Here is an 18405-nt window from a genome sequence, read left to right on the forward strand (position 1 = left end):
AAAAAAAAAAAAAAAAAAAAGGATATATACTCACAAGTATATCTCAGTTTTGAAATGGGTGAAACCAGACTTGATTCGTGCAATCGCGTCTGAGTTGTCTGAATCGATCTCCTTTAGCTCTTCCGTCAACGCTATGATCTTCGCGGCTGCTACGTTTCCAAGATCCGCTTTTTTACTATATACCCCATTAACCAAAAACAAAAAAAAAACAGAGATAATTAAATTGTGAAAAAAAAAAAACTTTATCCCCAAGGCAAAGAAGTAGGATCTAGTGATCAACGGCTAAGATCAATCCACGTGTATGACATCCCTACTTAACTTTTTCTTTGATCAAAACAAAAAACGCGGAAATCAAAAACAAACGCAACTTTTTATTTTATTTTTCCGATTCAACGCAAGAGTTTATGCTATGGCGATGGCGTTGATTTTGCCGTTTAAGCATGATGATGATGATGATGATGATTGTTGGGAAAAAAGCGTTTGAAAGATGAACAGTGGATATGACCGACAAGTTGATGAAATAATTGTCCTTTTTGAGTCAGAGAGAGAGAGAGTGTGCGTACCTGAGAAGATCCTTGAGTCCTGTAATGGCGGCTTCGTACGAGTCTGTGTCCATTTCGTCTCCTTCCTAAATAGTAACAAAACAAAAAAAAAAGGTAGTTTTAATTGGGTGAAATCGAAGGAAAAACAAAAAAAAAAAAGTAATGAATTTCATGAATTTGGGATCTGATGATGATGATGATGATGATTTGAGAAAGGGACCTTTGAAGGTTTGGTTTTTGTTTTTTTTACACAAAAGCAGAGGGAGAAGTTTAAGAAATCCTTATCGAAGAATGTGAAAATCAGTTAATGCTTTTCTTTTCGTTGTGAATTGTGTGTGATGGGATTAGTCTTGGGCTAGTAGGTATTTATAGACCTGTGATCTCTCTCTCTCTCTCTCTCTTATGCCCATTTGGTGTGTGTGTTCAACTCTTTTACCAAAATAAAAAAGTTTCTTCCAAGGGGAAAAAAGTAACTCCACAAAAATGGGAAGATTATATTATAATAAAATAAAAAAATGATTGGAGGAAACTATTTTTAATAGTGTGGGGGGGGGGGGNGGTGAATATGTTGATTGAGGAAGAGAGAATAAGCATGTGCTTATGTCTTTGTGGATGGTATGGGGAGTAAAAGAATGAAACATATGCTCTGAATATATTTTTAGGTTCTATATTCTCCGTGGTACTGATGATTTTTTTCAATAAAAATCCATTTGCTTTTTTTTGGAGGTAAAGAAAAAAATAAGAAAGTAAAAAAATATATATAGAAAATAAAATTTCACCCCAGTTTATACCTTATTTGACTACAACAGTTCATTTGACTTCTTTATCTTTATATATGTAGTGGTACAGTTTTTGTGTTAGGTTTCTCATACCCAATAATTAAAAGAATACTTTTTTATTTATTTTGGGTTTACATCAATCAATTTTTTTTGTTTGGGAAAACTTTTTTTCATACGAATAGTAATCAGAAATCATCATGCAGGATATGGTATAAACATGGGATTACAAACAAAACAAAACAAAATTAGAGAAAGCATGAGTTTAACATGCCATCACCAGCGCCAAGATGCCCCTCATCATCAGAAATTAATTTTCATCAAAATATATTTAAGTCAACTATACATGACATGCTACCACTACATGTATGTATATGTTGATCTTCTTGATTGACGCTGTAAGTCATTTTTACTAGTACTAATAAATTACTATAGTTTGACCATAAAACTGATCGCTAAAAAAGTAAACAAAACGCAGCGTGGCAAATGATCAGTTTTTTTTTTTTTTTGGTTCTTTCCGTAAAGGCTATATATATAAAGCAAATTTGGTCTGCGTCTTTTCCGATGGGCTGGTGGCCAATGGCATAGAAGGATAAGTCAACCAAGGCAAGCCTACGAGCTGACGCGGTCATGTTTTTGTAACCGACTCGCCAGTTGGCTTCTACGCGTCAGCATTTTTTTTAATCAGCATTAGTTCATTACTTTTTCGATTCAGTTTCGTCACTTTTAAATAATTTGGTGCTTGCACCAAAAAGTATAATATAATTTGGTGCAAAAACACTAGCACTATCAACTAAAATAATCCAAAATCTATTACGTTACCCAATTGTAAATAAATTGACAAATGAATAGCTCGGACATACCGGGGAGGTCTTAGCACAGCAGAACATGAAACATTTGCCAAATGCAGGAGCCATGAACCTGATCTCTTTCTGCTTCTCCTTGAGACCTGTCCAGTCCAACACCTATCCTTTAAAAAAAAAATACATCTAAATAAACTTCTGAGAAAACGTCACACTGTAACTTACAAATCGACTACATTATTGATTACTCTCACGTCGGCATATTCATAACAGATTTGTAATTTTATTATATTTAGAGATCAAATAATGCAGCACAAATATTAAAAATAGATAGATGATCTAAATCCGGAATGGTTCTATGACTCTTTAGTTCCAGTTATATAATATGCATAGAAATTTTCAAACTTTTTTTTGGCTTAAAATGCTCAAGAAACGCAAGCTGGCTTTTCATTAGGACCGAAGGTCCAATTTCATTTCCATTAACCATTATTGTATAAGACTATATTCGTTGCCACGAAGTGTTTATTCTATTATACTATTAAGTTCTTAACCTATTTCGGGAAAACAAATGGGCTCACTGTCAACAAACCACAATTCAAACAAACATCATTATATTATACTGTATATATTCGTCTTTTTTCCTTTTTCAAACATGAACGTGAAACGAAGTTCTTGTGTTTTCTTTTTTAATTGGTGGAAAAAATGGATTCGGTTTTGTTCAAAGAAATTGAGATAAGAAAAGATAAAAGTTACCTAAGTGTTAAGAGAATGAAGATGAAGCACTTGGGTAACGCTCTTTCTCTAGCTCCTCGAAAAACTCTTATGGACGTGGGAACAGTTCGAAGATGATGAGGCAAAGTTTTTTTTTGGGGAATCGAATTATTAATAATTATAATAAAAAACCCCAAAAAAATGTTAATTTATATGTTTATTTTGGATAGAAGATTGGAGGGATATGGGGATTTTGGATTTTCGAGGTAACAAGGAATTTATGACGACCGTTCGAGCAATGTGGGGGAGCTCTGTTAAGGGGATAGAGAAAGCGAAAGGTGAGTGAAGCAGGACTTCTTCTTCTTCCATGTGTTCTTTTTTTTTTTCTTCTTCTTTTTATTTGGTTCTGTTATTTATTTAGTAAAAATCACAACCAGATATAAGAGATCTCTGTATATTTAATATATTAGTTATTGATATCATGAGAAAACACTAAAAATAATGGTAGAAGATAAATCAGATGATTATCATCTATATATATGCTTTCACGTAAATATTCTGAATTTCATTAATCTAACAGAAATTAAATCAAATTTTTTATTATTGACAATTTTTTTTTAATTCTATAAATTATAAGTTTGTTTTGAGTCAACAATACTACTATTAATCTACTTTTTGAATCCTAAACCAGAAAATTATTGGGCTTGATGAATCTATCTACAAGAATATTATAAACTATCTATTTCTGAGTGGTGTTCGTCACCCTGGACCAGGATTACATGCCTATGATTCTTGTTCTTGGCCCAACTATTTTACATGGGCCTCATACATATAACGCTATATTAGTTGTTGTAATCTTGTTTTCCGGAGGAGACATTGAGTTTGGTTAGCAGATGTGTTGTCACTTGTCACTACCAAAGTTCCAATAGTGTGGTTTGTACTTCGACGACAATCTAAACAGTTTTTTTTTTCTTTTTTTGGCTCAAACATCAACTTTTCATTCACTAAATCAAAGTTACAACCAAATCAAAGACACATTACATTCACCTCCATAGACTTGGAACACAAGGTATATCCAACGCTATCCAATCGAGAACCATTGCATTTTTTAACCACAATGAGATAGATAACACTCAACGGCTCAGAGTGAAATCATCTCTTAAACCACCTAAATTGACCCAATGACACGAAAACAAATACTAACACAGAGGATGCCTAAGCTACTACTGAAAACAACTCAAAAACCAGCGATTAGATCCTCATGATCGACGTATAGAACTTGTCTCAATAGCTTCAACACCCAGAGGCGCAATATCAGAGAAGCTTGGTCTCTCCGGCTTTCCCTGTTCCGGTCTTAAACCTAAAACAGACACTACATCCGACTGACCCGACCAAGAGGCATTCACCACCTTGGCCGGACTGAAAAAAAAACAAAAACGCCACCACCCCTTGCTGCAGGACACCGCCATGGCTGATATGAGAGGTAAGGTTTGAAGAAGAACCTAAACCCCACCACTGAATCTCGTCGAAGAAAGCTTCAGCCCTCACTACTCTCCAAAGCCCACAGACCACCGTTCTCACCACACACCGCCAGTGACAAAACCGAAAACGGAATCGCCACAGATCCACCAGACATGGCTAAGAGTCGACGCTGTTCTCCAACATCTGTATCAGAGCCTTCACCGGCGATCTCCACCCAACAGATCTTCGCTTCACACACCAAGGAATCACCGGATCCACCACCTTCTAGATGCACCCAACCGACAGCGACAACAGAGCAAGAGGCGGGAAACTGAAAAGGAACTACAAAAAAAGAAAACTATTCGGGACAGAGCCCTCTCCAGCGCCGGAAGAGCAACCGGAGAGGCAAATCAAAGTTGATGGCAGCTCTCTCTTGTGCGGCGATTTTAGGGTTTTTACAGAGACTAACCTTCTCTCGTTCTTTTACCTTTTCTTTTTTGTCCTCATCTAAACAGTTAATTTTGTCGGTAAACAGAATTTGTGAAACTAAGCTATCAAAAATAAATGCGACTAATTTGTAGCCAGTAGCCACACCTCTAAAATGTTTTTTTTTACATGTGGTCTGCGGCCTTCGTTAATCAAATTAGATAGAGATATAATACCGTACTTATTATTCTAGCATCTTTTAAAAATATTCTTGTGGATCTAACATTTTGTACAAACTGATACTAAAAATATTTGTTCGTATATATGCTTTGGTCTATCAAAACGTGTCATCAAAATCAATAAATCCATTGATCTATTACACTTACTTGTGTAGTATATAGATTACATTACATGACCAAAAAACTACCAATTTCTATTATACATTTCTGAAATTGGATGAAATGAGTAAAAACATTCTTTCATAGCTAAAGAAAGATTGAGGGTGTTTTGACAAAAAAAAAAAAAAAAAAAAAAAANAAGAAAGAAAGAAAGATTGAGGGTGGGAAAAAAGATTTAGGGTAATCTTTTAGATGCCAACAACATAAAAGGATCGGTGAATCTCGTTCTTTATCCACAATATCAAATCAAATGGACACATTGAGAAATTTAATAAGTAAATTTCACTTTTTTTTTTACTTAACAAAAAAAAGAAGGTCCGTTTTATAATACAAAAAGGTACCCAAAAAAAAAAAAGGTTAGATATTATATACACAAAGGCATAATAAGAGTTGTCGGTAGAGAGAGAAATTGATACGGATCGGTTTAATCAGAAAGGATTAACATTTCTGGTTAAACCATTGACATTAGTGAAGAATCCAACATGTTTGTAGGGAAGATACGATCTTCGTTTACCTTCTTCTCTCATTGCTCTGTTTCTCGTATACAATTTCTCATGTGCCGACTTCGTTCTCATGTTCTTCTTCTTCTTCTCCGTTTTCGTCTTCTCTTTCTCTTTCTCCGTTCTCTTTGATTTCACCGACGACGACGAAGACGAAGAAGTTGGTTGGTTCTTGTCACCATCTCTCCCGTTGCTTAGAAACACAAACGCGTCTCTACCATCGCTGTTACTTCTCAAAACAAGATCTTTAAACCTCCATAGCTTCGAAAACCCTGTCGAGTTACTTTTCCGACAAGTCTCCGGTGATGCTTCTACCACCGTACGACCTTTCCATGAACAATAAGGACCCATCGGCTCTTCTTCATCTTCGTCCTCCGCGGTGGTGGTGGCTTCCACGAAGAGTTTCTTGAGAGGTGAACGTAAAGTTTCTTCCTTTGGATCGTCGAAGAAAATATTCCGGTTAAACAGAGGATAAACCGGTCGGATCTGACCGTCTTCGAACGCTTCTTCTGCGGTTATTGGTGAATTCTCTGCGTTTATACTTGCGAATGAGAACTCTTCTCCTTCTTCTTCCTCATCAGATTCTGCTTTGGTCTTGTTCTGATTCAACCGTGATTTATCAAGATTATGATGATGATCTCTATGTTCTTGCTCTGTTGTAGAACCAATCTTTAGTTTGGAGCCAAATTCGTTGTTTAATTTACCGTAAACCTCTAAAAACCTCTCTTTTCCGGCGAATTGTTGCGCCGGAGATGAAGGAGAAACAACTTGCATCTTTTTTTTTATCAATCAGATCTCAAAACACATAAACACAAAAAAAGTTTTTTTTCTCTTTTGTTTTGTCTGAAAATAAGAGAAGAGTGTTTTGTTGAGATTTGATAAAAATAGGTGAAGCCTTTGCTCTCTTTTTATATATGGTTTGTGATATTATTATTAATTAGCTCCCAAATCTTAACACCTCTTCTTTTCTTTTTCTTTTTCCTATTTTTTGTATTAAAATATTATTTTCTCTTTTTTTTTTTAATGATGAGACTGTGAAAAACTTAAAATAATATGGTCAAATATCGTCGTTAATCTCCGGTCAAAGCTCACTTGATAAATTGGTCTACAACAAAAATGAATTTTATCCGTCTATATATACGTTTTTTTAGACATTTATAAAATAAATCTTGAAATTCATACCTATTTACAAGTATGCTATTGTTATTAATTATTAATTAGTTTTTCATTTAATTAATTAATATTAAGTTTTTATTTTTGAAAATAAGATTTCTCTTCCTAAATAAATTTCCAAAACAATAGAAACACTTCCATTAAGTGGATTCTATTTTTTAATATCCATAGGTTCGGGTTAGGATCAGGTAATACCCGGTACCCGTTTGGGTACCCATTAAATCCGAACATATAAACATATTTATAATATTTATCACTAATATAATGCAATTACCCTAAAATTATGATTATAATTTTGAATATTTCATTTAGTTTTATACCTAAATATCAAAAATAATCAAAATATCTAAAATATTTTGTTATGTAAGTCAAAATTTAACTAAATTTATTTAAATTTAATTATATTTTTTTGGGTACCATGTAGTTCGGGTTCTAAAATTTGTAACTCAAACCGACCCGAACCCGATACTACCCAAACCGAAACGAACCCATATATCTAAAAATACTCAATGGGTTCTATTTTTCTAAACCCATTTACCCGAACCCGAATGAGTAATATCCGAACCCGAACGGGTTACCCGAATGCCCAGCCCTACCTTTAACATTAAGTATTAACTATTAAGTTTATAATTAATTTAATTAATATGAAGTTTATAATTAATTTAATTAATATTAAGTTTCCAATTTTACAAAACAATATTTTCTCCATACACAAATTTCCTAAACAATCGGCCTAATCAATAAACGAATTGATTTTCGATCTTGGAGGAGGATCCGTGGCCGAGATTTTTGATCTCAACGTATTTAAAGTTAATTTTATTTTCACGGGTTTCGTATGATGAGTTTTTGCAGATTAAAAATCTTTGAACATGTTGTCTGACCCGCCTTTTAGACTATAGAACCAACACTAAAACTATTAATTTATCTCATATATACTATAGATTTGTAATTATAGTTTTGAAAATTAACTTATAAATTATTTAGTATATGAACTATAAAATATTACACATACTATAGCACATTCCTAATATTCCAAAAACAAAAAAAAAATTAAATACACATCAAAATATACACTAACATACTATATAGGCATATACATCTGTTTAATTCTAGAGAACAAAAAAATCTAGAATTTTATATTTTATCTAATAACAAATTTAGTGTAATTAAGTTATAAATTTTATAAAACGTAAGAAGAAGAAAAAAAAATTCCAAACAAAATTCTAAATTAATTAGACAAAAGTTAATTAAATGATAATTTGAAAACTAAATAAATTAAAAATTGTTATTTAAAATATAATAATTTAGTTCCGCGGTATACCGCAGGTGAAATCCTAGTATCTAACAAAACAAATCTATATATTTTTCTTTTGTTGCGTTGAATATGAATTGAGATTCTAGAACAACTAAACTAATTGAAGACTTTCTTGTAATTAGAATCAACCTTACCTTCATAGATACATTACAAAGTAGATAATCTAAAAGATGGGTAAGCATATAAACCCTTTCACCAAAAAAAATATAAAAAAATAAAAGAAAACTTTGGGTTTTTTAGCTGAACAAAAATCTGAATAAAAAAGACTTTCCTCCAATCAAATCTTATAAAACACACACTAAGTTAGGTTCTTTTATTCTCTCCAAATTATTATAAAAACATTTCACCAATTAATAAAGAGAAAAAAAAAAAAGAATATAAGAATTTTCTAATGCATTTTCCTCTTATCTCCCTTTTTGCTGATTGGAAGTAAAAGCGCGTCATGGCGTGATGGGCAAATGAACATGAGAAGAAGCTGACGGCCGATATAATAACAGAGGGGTAGAATCGTAGTTATCTTGTTACAGAACCACTTTGTTCGACCCGAACCCGGACTTGTTCAATGTCCTGACATGTGTGCTGACGTGGAAGGTGGCTTGAGGTGCACGTGTTGACCTTTGCAGGAAAAAAGTTTGAAATCTTCGAGAAGCTCTCACTTGGTTTTTCTTGTGTTTGAGAAGTTGACCTACAACAACGACAACGTTGTAGTATGCCTTTGGTGAATCTTGACCAATGTGGCTTATGGTCAACGCGATTAGCAGCGTTTATAACGGCCCGGGTCATGAACTCATTATACGATTTATGTGTTAAGTTTTGTAACCTTTTTGATACGGTTCTCAAATTGGTTCCTTTGTAGATATTTTTCTTGAAATTTCGATTGAAACTTTCGATTATGCTTTTTTTTTGGATATCTTTGGGATATTTCTTAGGCTTTGGATTTTCGGTCCACATCGGTTTTGTCGGGTTCAAAGTCTAGTTGTGATAATATATGTGGTACTGGTATACCGTAGATCTACTAAAACGTACGTTACTTTTAAATATCGATTGTTGTATTTAAATATTGAACCTAATAAAATCGAAACAAGTCAACTAACAGATTCAATACTAGTTTTTTTTTAAAAAACCCTAATTAATTACATTTTAAGTTTTATACAACATTAATGTTAGTTACTTTAAGTCATAAACTAACTTTGAAAAGTTTAGGCTTAGAGAGAATTACCCATATGAAGTGATGATATGCGGTGATCTTTAGTTGTAGATGTTTGTGTTACTTAAATGTGAATGTGTGATATGCATGCCTTTAGCTTGATATGAGAAGCGAGTTTTCCTTGAGGCTCCTTTGTGATTTGGCTTCCACCTATCATCCCGCTTATCTATATTTTCAGTTGATCGTTTTAATTATAAAGTGTTTGAACTATAGTTATACAAGAATTTCAAATATTTTTCATAATTAAAACTACAAAATTGAAATTTTAATTAGCGTATAAAGAGATAATATGCATGAGTACGGTGCTGTTCGTTTGGTGAACCAGATGCAGTATCTGGATGCATATGCATGTTATTGTTCGATTAGTGAGAATTAAGAAATGAACTCGATTAGGTATCTCAATGATTTTTGAATTACTCATCCAAAAAAACCGAATTTCTGGATGAGTTTTTTTGGAGAGTTTGGATGAGGTAAACTCATCCATAATTGGTAAAAATGCAAAATCTCATTTTTCTCGCTAAAACTGCAAAATCTTATTTTCCCGCCAAAACCACAAAATTACGATTTTCCACCAAAAACATAAAAATACAAAATAACGTTTTCATGCCAAAACCGCAAAATTACGTTTTCCCACCAAAACCGCAAAATCTTGTTTTTTTCTCCAAACCGCAAAATCTCGTTTTCTTGCCAAAAATGCCAAAAACGAAAAAACACAAAAAAACTTGTTTTCCCGCCAAAACTGCAAAATCTCGTTTTCTTGCCAAAACCGCAAAATCTCGTTTTCTTGCCAAAACCGCAAAATCTCGTTTTTTCTCCAAATCGCAAAATCTCGTTTTCCCGCCAAAATCGCAAAATCTCGTTTTTCCGCCAAAATCGCAAAATCTCATTTTTCCGCCAAAACCGCAAAATCTTGTTTTCCCGCAAAAACTCATTTTTCCGCCAAAACCGTAAAATCTCGTTTTCCCATCAAAACCGCAAAATCTCATTTTTCCGCTAAATTCGCAAAATTACGTTTTCCCGCAAAAAATGCAAAATTTTATTTTTTTCGCTAAAACCCGCAAAATCTAGTTTCCCGTCAAAACCAAAAAAATCTCGTTTTCTTTTCAAAACCACAAAATCTTGTTTTTCTCGCCAAACTCGCAAAATTACGTTTTCCTCCAAAACCGCAAAATCACGTTTTTTTGCCAAAACTGCAAAATTATGTTTTTCCGCCAAAACCGCAAAATCGCGTTTTTGATCTTTTACATATATTGTATCCAAATACAAATATCAACTTACAAAACAAACGTAATTGCATCAAAATACAATTTATGGACACATGAACCAATAACACAAACAAACATCATCTAGATGTCGCATCCAAATACTACGTCTAGATACTACATCATTAAATAAGAACAGAGCCTACATCATTAAATAAGATATCAAAAGGGTGGATTTATAGAATATATATTTAATTAGCATATAATGAGATAATATGCAAATTTAACCTTCTTATAAAACAAAAATTTCACAATTAAAATTACACAATAGAAAATTTTAGTTAGCGTATAAAGAGATAATATGTAGGAGTACAATGATATCTAATTAAATGCATTTAATAAGATATCAAAGGGTGGATTGATATAATATATATTTGATTAGCGTATCAGAAGGTAATATGCAGATTTAACCTCTTTATAAAACGAAAATTTCATAACTAAAATTAAAAAATTGGAAATTTTAATTAGCATATAAAGAGGTAATATGCAGGAGTACAATGATATCTCATTAAATGCATCTAATAGATATCAAAGATGGATTTATATAATATATATTTAATTAGCGTATAAGGAGGTAATATGCGGATTTAACCTCCTTATAAAAATGCATTTAATAAGAAATACCTCGTGATAGACATAATTTATCTATAACAATATTTTTTTTCTAACGAAGATTTTTTTTTTAATTCTTTACTAATTTTTTTAATGGAAATGACAAAATTGAAACTGAAGTATATATTGAAAATGTAAAACGATTTTTGTGTGGATTTTGTTACTTTTTAAGTTACCAAAAAGAGGTAGTTTTAACTACCCAAAAAGAGCTTGTCTTAGAGTTAGGGATGTTGTGGTGGGTGAAAAAATCCGGCCCGGCCCGAACCCGAAAAAAACCTGCTCAGAAAAAACCCAAATTCAAAAAACCCGAACGGGTTTTAGGTCTGGTGGGTAAACCCGAACGGGTTTTAACTCTTGTGGGTAAACCCGTGGGTACCCGAATTTTTTTGTCTCATGTGATGTATTTTGCATTTTGCATTGTGTATTTTTGTGTCTATAGCTTTTCTATACCAAAAACAAATATGATTTATATTATGTATTTTGTGTATTTTATTATATCTGTGACAATTTTCAAAAGTTTATAAACTCTAATTAGATTAAGCAAAAACTAAAAACAAATGTTAAATACATAAAAGGTTCTGCAATGTTAAAATACATAAAATGTTTAGAAATTCACAAGGCAACAACAATCAAACATAAACACATAAAAGGTTCATACTCCTGAGCTACTTGCCACTGATGTAGTACACTCAGCTCCATCATCAAAGTTGTCTTCAATGTCACCTGTAATTTGAAAATATAAATCAACAAAACAATGAAATTTTTTTTTTAAAAAAATTTGGACTATGTTTTTACCTTCTAACTCAGCAAAACCACGTAACCAGTTTCGAGTACATAGCAAAGCTTGTACATTTTTTGGAAGGAGGCGGTTTCTGTAAGGACACAATACACGACCTCCAATGCTAAAAGACGACTCTGCTGCCACTGTGGTAATTGGAATACTAAGAACATCACAAGCTAGAGAAGCCAAATCACCATAGCGTTACCCATTGCCTTTCCAATAGCTCAAAACCTCCATATCTGTAAAAGACCTCAAATCTAGCCTTGGATCTTCCAAATAATTTTGCAAATTAGACTTTGTGTTGTCAGAACCAGCTTGTATGCTCCTCTCAAGCTCAAACACATCCTGCATTCAAAAATACAAACCGCATTCAAAAATACAAACCTCATACAAACACATCATGCATTCATTAAGAAGACACTAAATAAATGGAGAAAAATACTTACATAATTCGGATCATCCTCTAGTGGTGATTCATTAAGAAGATCAAGTGGAGTTTGTGTTGTTGAGAAAGTTGAAGAAGTCCAAACTTTTTCCTTGTGTTCTTTGTAAAGATCCTCTAAATTTTTCACAACAACCTTAACCTTTTCTTTAGAAGTACTCGGATCCAATTTATCAAAAGCTGATTGAAGAATTTGCACCTTTAACCTTGGGTCTAAGATAGCTCCCATAGCTAATATGATACTGTACTGATCCCAATATTTATCAAACTTCAACCGCATCTTCCTAGCCATCTCTTCTACTCTAAAATCACCACAAACTGCATAGTTCTTCAAAAGACGCTCAATTTTCCAAACTTGCAGAAAATACACATTCGATGTAGGATATTTGACACCTGAGAAATAAGTAGTGATGGTACTAAATGGCTTCAAGATGTCACAAATTTTCTCTCCACGGTCCCACTCATCCTCGGAAGGCAATGACTTGTAATTTCTGTCACATTCTTTTAGACTAACAAATGCCTTGCGGAACTTTAAAGCTCTGGCAAGCATATCATATGTTGAGTTCCAACGTGTAGGGACATCTAGAGATAATCCAGCACCACTTATAATCCCTACACTCTCAACACATGCGGCAAATGCTTCTCTCCTAGAAGTAGATAGTTTGACAAACCTAACACTCTCTCTAATATTTTCCAATAAATCAGTAGCTACTGATAAACCTTCTGACACAATAAGATTCAACACATGAGCACAACATCTGACATGAAAAAACTTCCCATCACACAACAATCCATTACCATTAATCATCTGAAGACGATGCTTAAGGATCTTCTGCATACTGTCATTATTCTTAGCATTATCCAAAGTTAAAGAGAAAATCTTCTTTTCTAAACCCCACTCCTTCAAACAACTAAGAATTTTATTAGCTATTTCTTCACCTGTATGTGGAGGTTTCATTTCACAGAATGCTAGAATCTTGTTGTTCAACCTCCACTCATCATCAACATAATGGGCGGTCAAACAAATATAGCCAATGAGAGTGCCACGAGCTGTCCACAAATCAGCTGTACAACATACTCTTCTTTTGAATCCTGCAAAGATCTTTTTCACCTTTTCTTTTTCCAATTCATACCTCTTAAACACATCATTCCCAGCAGTTTGTCTACATATCGGCTGACAGTTTGGATTCAAATACTTATCTCTAGCTCTCACTTTCTCATATTCAACATAACGGAAAGGCATATCATGGTATACAATAATTTCAGTAACCATTTCACGATCTACTTTCTGATCATACTCACTTTTTTTACTCAGCTCTGGAGGTCTCTTTGGACAAATAGCTAAATGACGCTTAACAGATGATGTTCCTTGACTAATTTCTACAATCATCTTCTTATTACAGTGAATGCAACGACCTCTATGTTTACCATCTGTTCCTAGTCCTTCTACTGGTATAAACTCTTTCCAAACATCAGACTTTAAGCGTTTATTAGAGTTAAATACCGTTTGGTCTGTAGTAGTCTCTTGAGTAGGCTGCGTTTCACTTTGTGCTCCTCCTTGAGTTTCAGCCTCTTGGCCATCTTCATTCATTGCATGATATTCATGCTCAGCATTTAAAGCTGCCATTGTCTCCAATGATTGTGAATCCATTCTATAAAGAAAAGAAAAGAAAAAAATGCTCAGCATTTCAAGTTTTTCTCATTCTATAACACATCAACCAAACCAACTAATTTCCGAACAAGATAAACTTAGATCATGATGCGTAAGAAGGATGTTGTGACTTATACTGCTCTAAAGTGACTCTTAAGATCACTAACCTTAACTCTAAGACTGACTCGATAAGACACAAAAACACAAAAACGAATAAGACTTGTTCCTATTCCAAGTATGTAACACCAAAAGGATCAACCACTCACACATCAAACACATCAAACAAGCTTCGAACCCAGAAATTATATAGACAGTTCAAAGCTTCAAACCCATAAATTATATAGACAGATCAAAGCTTAAAGCTAATTCAAAATTGAAACTTGATTCCACACACAATCAAAGGCTGTAATTTAAAACCAACCCAGAAAATGAAAATCAAAGAGGATTCGTACCTGCTTCGGAGTTACGATCATAGACCACGAGCACTGCTTCTAACTTCAGAAAATTTCAGAACATGAACAAAATCAAACCAAACCGGAATTGTTAAGTTTTCAAATCGATCTGAGACCCAACGAAATCCCACAAAATATAAAATCATTCACACATAAACAAACAAAATCAATTGGACTAGGGTTCAGGGTTCGTGTTTTGATTTTCCAAAGAGGAAAAATATAAAATTTTGTCTTTTTGGTATCTGATAGGTGAGAGAAAAAAACCCGTGGGTACCCATATTCTTATTGGGTAAACCCGTGTAAGACTCTATAATTTTGGATACCCGCCCGTTTTAAACCCATTTTTTTTTACTGAAAAAACAGGTCCGCATACCCGATATTAAACATGGGTTTTGGGTACCCATTGGGTTTTAACCCACTTTTAACATCCCTACTTAGAGCCCTGCAAGGAGGACTTGCACAACCCTTGTTGAGATCAATTCCTGGAAGAGATCCCAACTCTATCTCTTTTCTTTCCCACGTCTTATCATCACCATCGTCTTCTCTCTTTTGATACTCTGTTTTTGTCACACCAAAACAGAGCAACACTCCACCTTCACACAGCCTACGTCTTCTCCGTCTAAACATCGCCCCGTCTCTCTTGTTATAGCTTCCGCCTCTCATCATCTGGTATCAGATTCATACCGCTCCTGGTGTTCTTTCTTCCTCTTTCATGATGGCTCCAAAACCAGAGGACCAAGCTCCAATTCAAAACTGGGAGGAATTATCCAAAGCCTTACTTACGATGCAGGAAAATTTGCAGACTTCAATTGCTACTTCCATTCAAAACCTGTGTGATGTGTTGAGGAATAATCAAACAAATCCACGACCACTCCAACAACAAGCCGGTGGCAACGATGCTCGTAATGTTTTGGTCAACATAGACCATCAACAAGGTGACCTCGTTCATTACCACCGTCAAGACCAGTGAATCCAGGACACACGTTGGGAAGGTGGCTTTCGCTTTGACATCCCAGAATTCCATGGTGGCCTTCGTGGTGACTCTCTGTTAGATTGGATTGTTGCTGTTGAAGAAATCTTAGAGTTCAAAGATGTTCCTGCAAACCGTAGAGTGCCGCTCGTTGCAACAAAGTTTTGTGATCACGCTGCCTCTTGGTGGCAACAACTTAAAGCCACTCGTATACGTTCGGGACGGGAGCCAATTCACACTTGGGAAAAACTAAAAAAGAAGCTGCGTGCGACGTTTCTTCCACATAATTATGAACGCACCATGTATACGAGGTTGCAAAATTTGAAACAAGGTTCCAAGTCAGTTGATGATTATACAGAGGAGTTCTACTTATTATTGACAAGAAACGACATATATGACACTTCAACCCAAATTGTCTCAAGGTTTATTGGTGGGCTACGTCCTCAAATCCAGAATGCAGTGGCTCAGTTCGACCCTACTACCGTTGCTGAAACACACCGGCGTGCCACATCTTTTGAACAGCAACTTCGTTCGTCTTCTTGGGTCTCGACATCGTCGCGAAGCCATTTTGTGGACTCCACACCAGCATCCATAAGCGCCTCTCCTCATCACAAAACTGACCCCGTTGGAGCCCCTTCCGATGGCAAAACTTTTGATGATGATCCAACCTTGAAGCGTCCTCCACCTAGATTGAATGTGTTACGGTGCTATGCTTGTGGTGAAAGAGGTCATCGTCAAACCGCTTGTCCCAACCAGAAGAAATGTGGACTCATCGCGGATGTTGATGCTCAAAACGTTGACGACTATGTCTCGTGAGACGGAGACGACTTGGAATCCGACAATCTTGTTCAGCGAACGCATGGTGATCATGGCATGGCATTGGTTTCTCACTATGTTTGTCGTATACCACAACAGCGTGAGGAGCATTGGCTACGGACGAATATTTTTCGCTCTACATGTACGATTAAAGATCGTAGTTGCACCTTCATCATTGATTTTGGTTGTTGTCGCAATATTATTGCTGAATATGCGGTTACCAAGCTTGGTCTGCCTGTAGAGGTTCACCCAACACCGTACTCTTTGTTATGGATGAGAGACGGCGTGGACATGCGTGTAACACAATGAGCCATGGTCCCGTTCTCGATTGGTCCTTTATATAAGGATCAATTTTACTTTGATGTTGCTCCCATTGATGTCACATGATTCTTGGGAGACCATGGGAATACGACCGTAAAATTACACATGATGGTGTTAATAACACATATGCCTTCATCTGGGAGGCCCATAAGATTTTATTGCTTCTATCTCGAGAACCGTTACTCACACCACCGACTCCATCGCTACCTGGTCCCTCTTGCTCTAGTTCGAGTAAGACATCTACTACTTCTAACAAGCACGGCCAGTCCTCACTTTGTTCTCTCGCTACGTTTGAGGAAGAATTTCGCACCGAAGGCATCGCATGGGCTTTGTTTGTTACTAACCGTCATTGGCATCATTGCCTTCTTTGCATTCTCCAATTTTTGAGTCGTTGTTAGCTGAGTTTGTTGACGTTTTTCCGGGTGAACTCCCCACTGGACTGTCACCGTTACGGGATATTCAACACCGTATTGATCTTGTTCCAGGTGCAACACTACCTAACAGACCTCATTACAGAATGAGTCCACAAGAACATAAGGAACTACGAAGACAAGTGGAAGACCTTCTCACTAAAGGCCATATTCGAGAGAGCCTTAGTCCGTGTACTGTTCCCGCCTTACTTATTCCGAAGAAAGACGGAACATGGCGAATATGTGTTGATAGTCGCGCTATCAACAAGATCACTATACGATATCGTTTTCCTATCCCACGCTTGGATGATTTGTTGGATCAAATTGGAAAAGCTTCGACTTTTACCAAAAATGATTTGAAAAGTGGGTATCATCAAATTCGTATTCAACCGGGAGATGAATGGAAGACTGCATTTAAAACACGTGAAGGACTTTTTGAGTGGCTTGTGATGCCATTTGGGTTGTCTAACGCTCCAAACACATTTATGCGTGTGATGAATCAGGCTCTTCAACCTTTTATTGGAAAGTTCGTGGTTGTCTACTTTGACGACATTCTCATTTTTAGCTCTTCCGTTGCTAATCATGTGGTTCATCTTCGTGAGGTTCTTCAAGTTTTATGCAAGGAGCAATTATTTGCTGCTAAACATAAGTGTGAGTTTGGAACTTCGGAGATTTTCTTTTTGGGATGTGTGGTGTCTAATCATGAGTTAGTAGTTGATCCGACTAAAGTAGAGGTTGTTCGTTCCTGGCCTATTCCACGCACTATCACGGAGGTGCGTAGCTTTCACGGGTTAGCATCTTTTTATCGACTTTTTGTGCATAATTTCAGTACGATCATGGCTCCCATTACTGATTGTATGAAGAAAATCAAGTTTGAATGGAATCCCTCAGCAACCGAAACGTTCCAGCTGATCAAGACTAAACTCACCTCTGCTCCGATCTTGGTTCTTCCGGATTTTTCATTGACTTTTGAACTTCATTATGACGCATCGAAAGTAGGCATTGGCGCAGTTTTAAGCCAGACGCCCATCGCTTATTATAGTGAGAAGTTATCGGGAGCTCGTGTTCGTTATAGCACTTATGATGTTGAATTTTATGTCATTGTGCAAGCTGTCAAGCATTGGCGTCATTACTTAGTCCACCGTGACTTTGTCCTCTTCACTGACCATAATACCTTACGCCACTTAGACAGTCAATCAAAGGTTTCGTCTCGTCATGCTTCGTGGATTGCTTTCCTCCAACAATTAACATTTTCGATTCGACATCAATCTGGTGCGACGAATCGTGTAGCAGACGCATTGAGCCGACGACACTCCCTTCTCTAGACTGTTCACACTTCTGTTCCGGGATTTGCTTCGTTTGCGGAATTGTATTCC

General features: G+C 35.5%; 3 protein-coding genes across 7 annotated transcripts in view; 1 reads left to right on the forward strand and 2 right to left on the reverse strand.

Moving 5' to 3' along the window:
- The window catches only part of LOC104701679 (beta carbonic anhydrase 4), a 5449-nt gene extending 2439 nt beyond the window's left edge, over positions 1-3010 (reverse strand). The window contains exons 1-4 of one of the 5 annotated variants that reach the window (XM_010417415.2): positions 2875-3010; positions 2182-2267; positions 564-628; positions 35-175 (exon numbers count right to left, since the gene is read on the reverse strand). In XM_010417415.2, the coding sequence (XP_010415717.1) occupies positions 35-175; positions 564-628; positions 2182-2235 (260 nt within the window). In that variant the 5' untranslated portion in view covers positions 2236-2267; positions 2875-3010. Of the gene's footprint in view, positions 1-34; positions 176-563; positions 629-762; positions 898-2181; positions 2289-2874 lie in introns of those variants that run through there. The other 4 variants (XM_010417413.2, XM_010417414.2, XM_010417416.2 and 1 more) reach the window with 4 other exon arrangements.
- Positions 5330-6529, reverse strand: LOC104701680. The gene has a single exon (XM_010417418.2). The coding sequence runs from the start codon at positions 6389-6391 to the stop codon at positions 5546-5548; it is 846 nt and encodes a 281-aa protein (XP_010415720.1). The 5' UTR covers positions 6392-6529; the 3' UTR covers positions 5330-5545.
- LOC104704806 lies at positions 15228-16298 on the forward strand. The gene is made up of 2 exons (XM_010420836.1): positions 15228-15447; positions 15529-16298. Exons 1-2 carry the CDS (start codon positions 15228-15230, stop codon positions 16296-16298), a joined length of 990 nt encoding a protein of 329 aa, XP_010419138.1.

This window comes from Camelina sativa, chromosome 7 (assembly GCF_000633955.1).
Source record: "Camelina sativa cultivar DH55 chromosome 7, Cs, whole genome shotgun sequence".
Classification (NCBI taxonomy): domain Eukaryota; kingdom Viridiplantae; phylum Streptophyta; class Magnoliopsida; order Brassicales; family Brassicaceae; genus Camelina; species Camelina sativa.

Bases quoted from the DNA above. Each gene is read 5' to 3' on its own strand.
- LOC104701680 (XM_010417418.2), bottom strand. From the start codon at position 6,391: ATGCAAGTTGTTTCTCCTTCATCTCCGGCGCAACAATTCGCCGGAAAA.
- LOC104704806 (XM_010420836.1), top strand. From the start codon at position 15,228: ATGGCTCCAAAACCAGAGGACCAAGCTCCAATTCAAAACTGGGAGGAA. The intron at 15,448-15,528 runs GTGACCTCGTTC...TTGACATCCCAG, and splicing joins CAACATAGACCATCAACAAG to AATTCCATGGTGGCCTTCGT.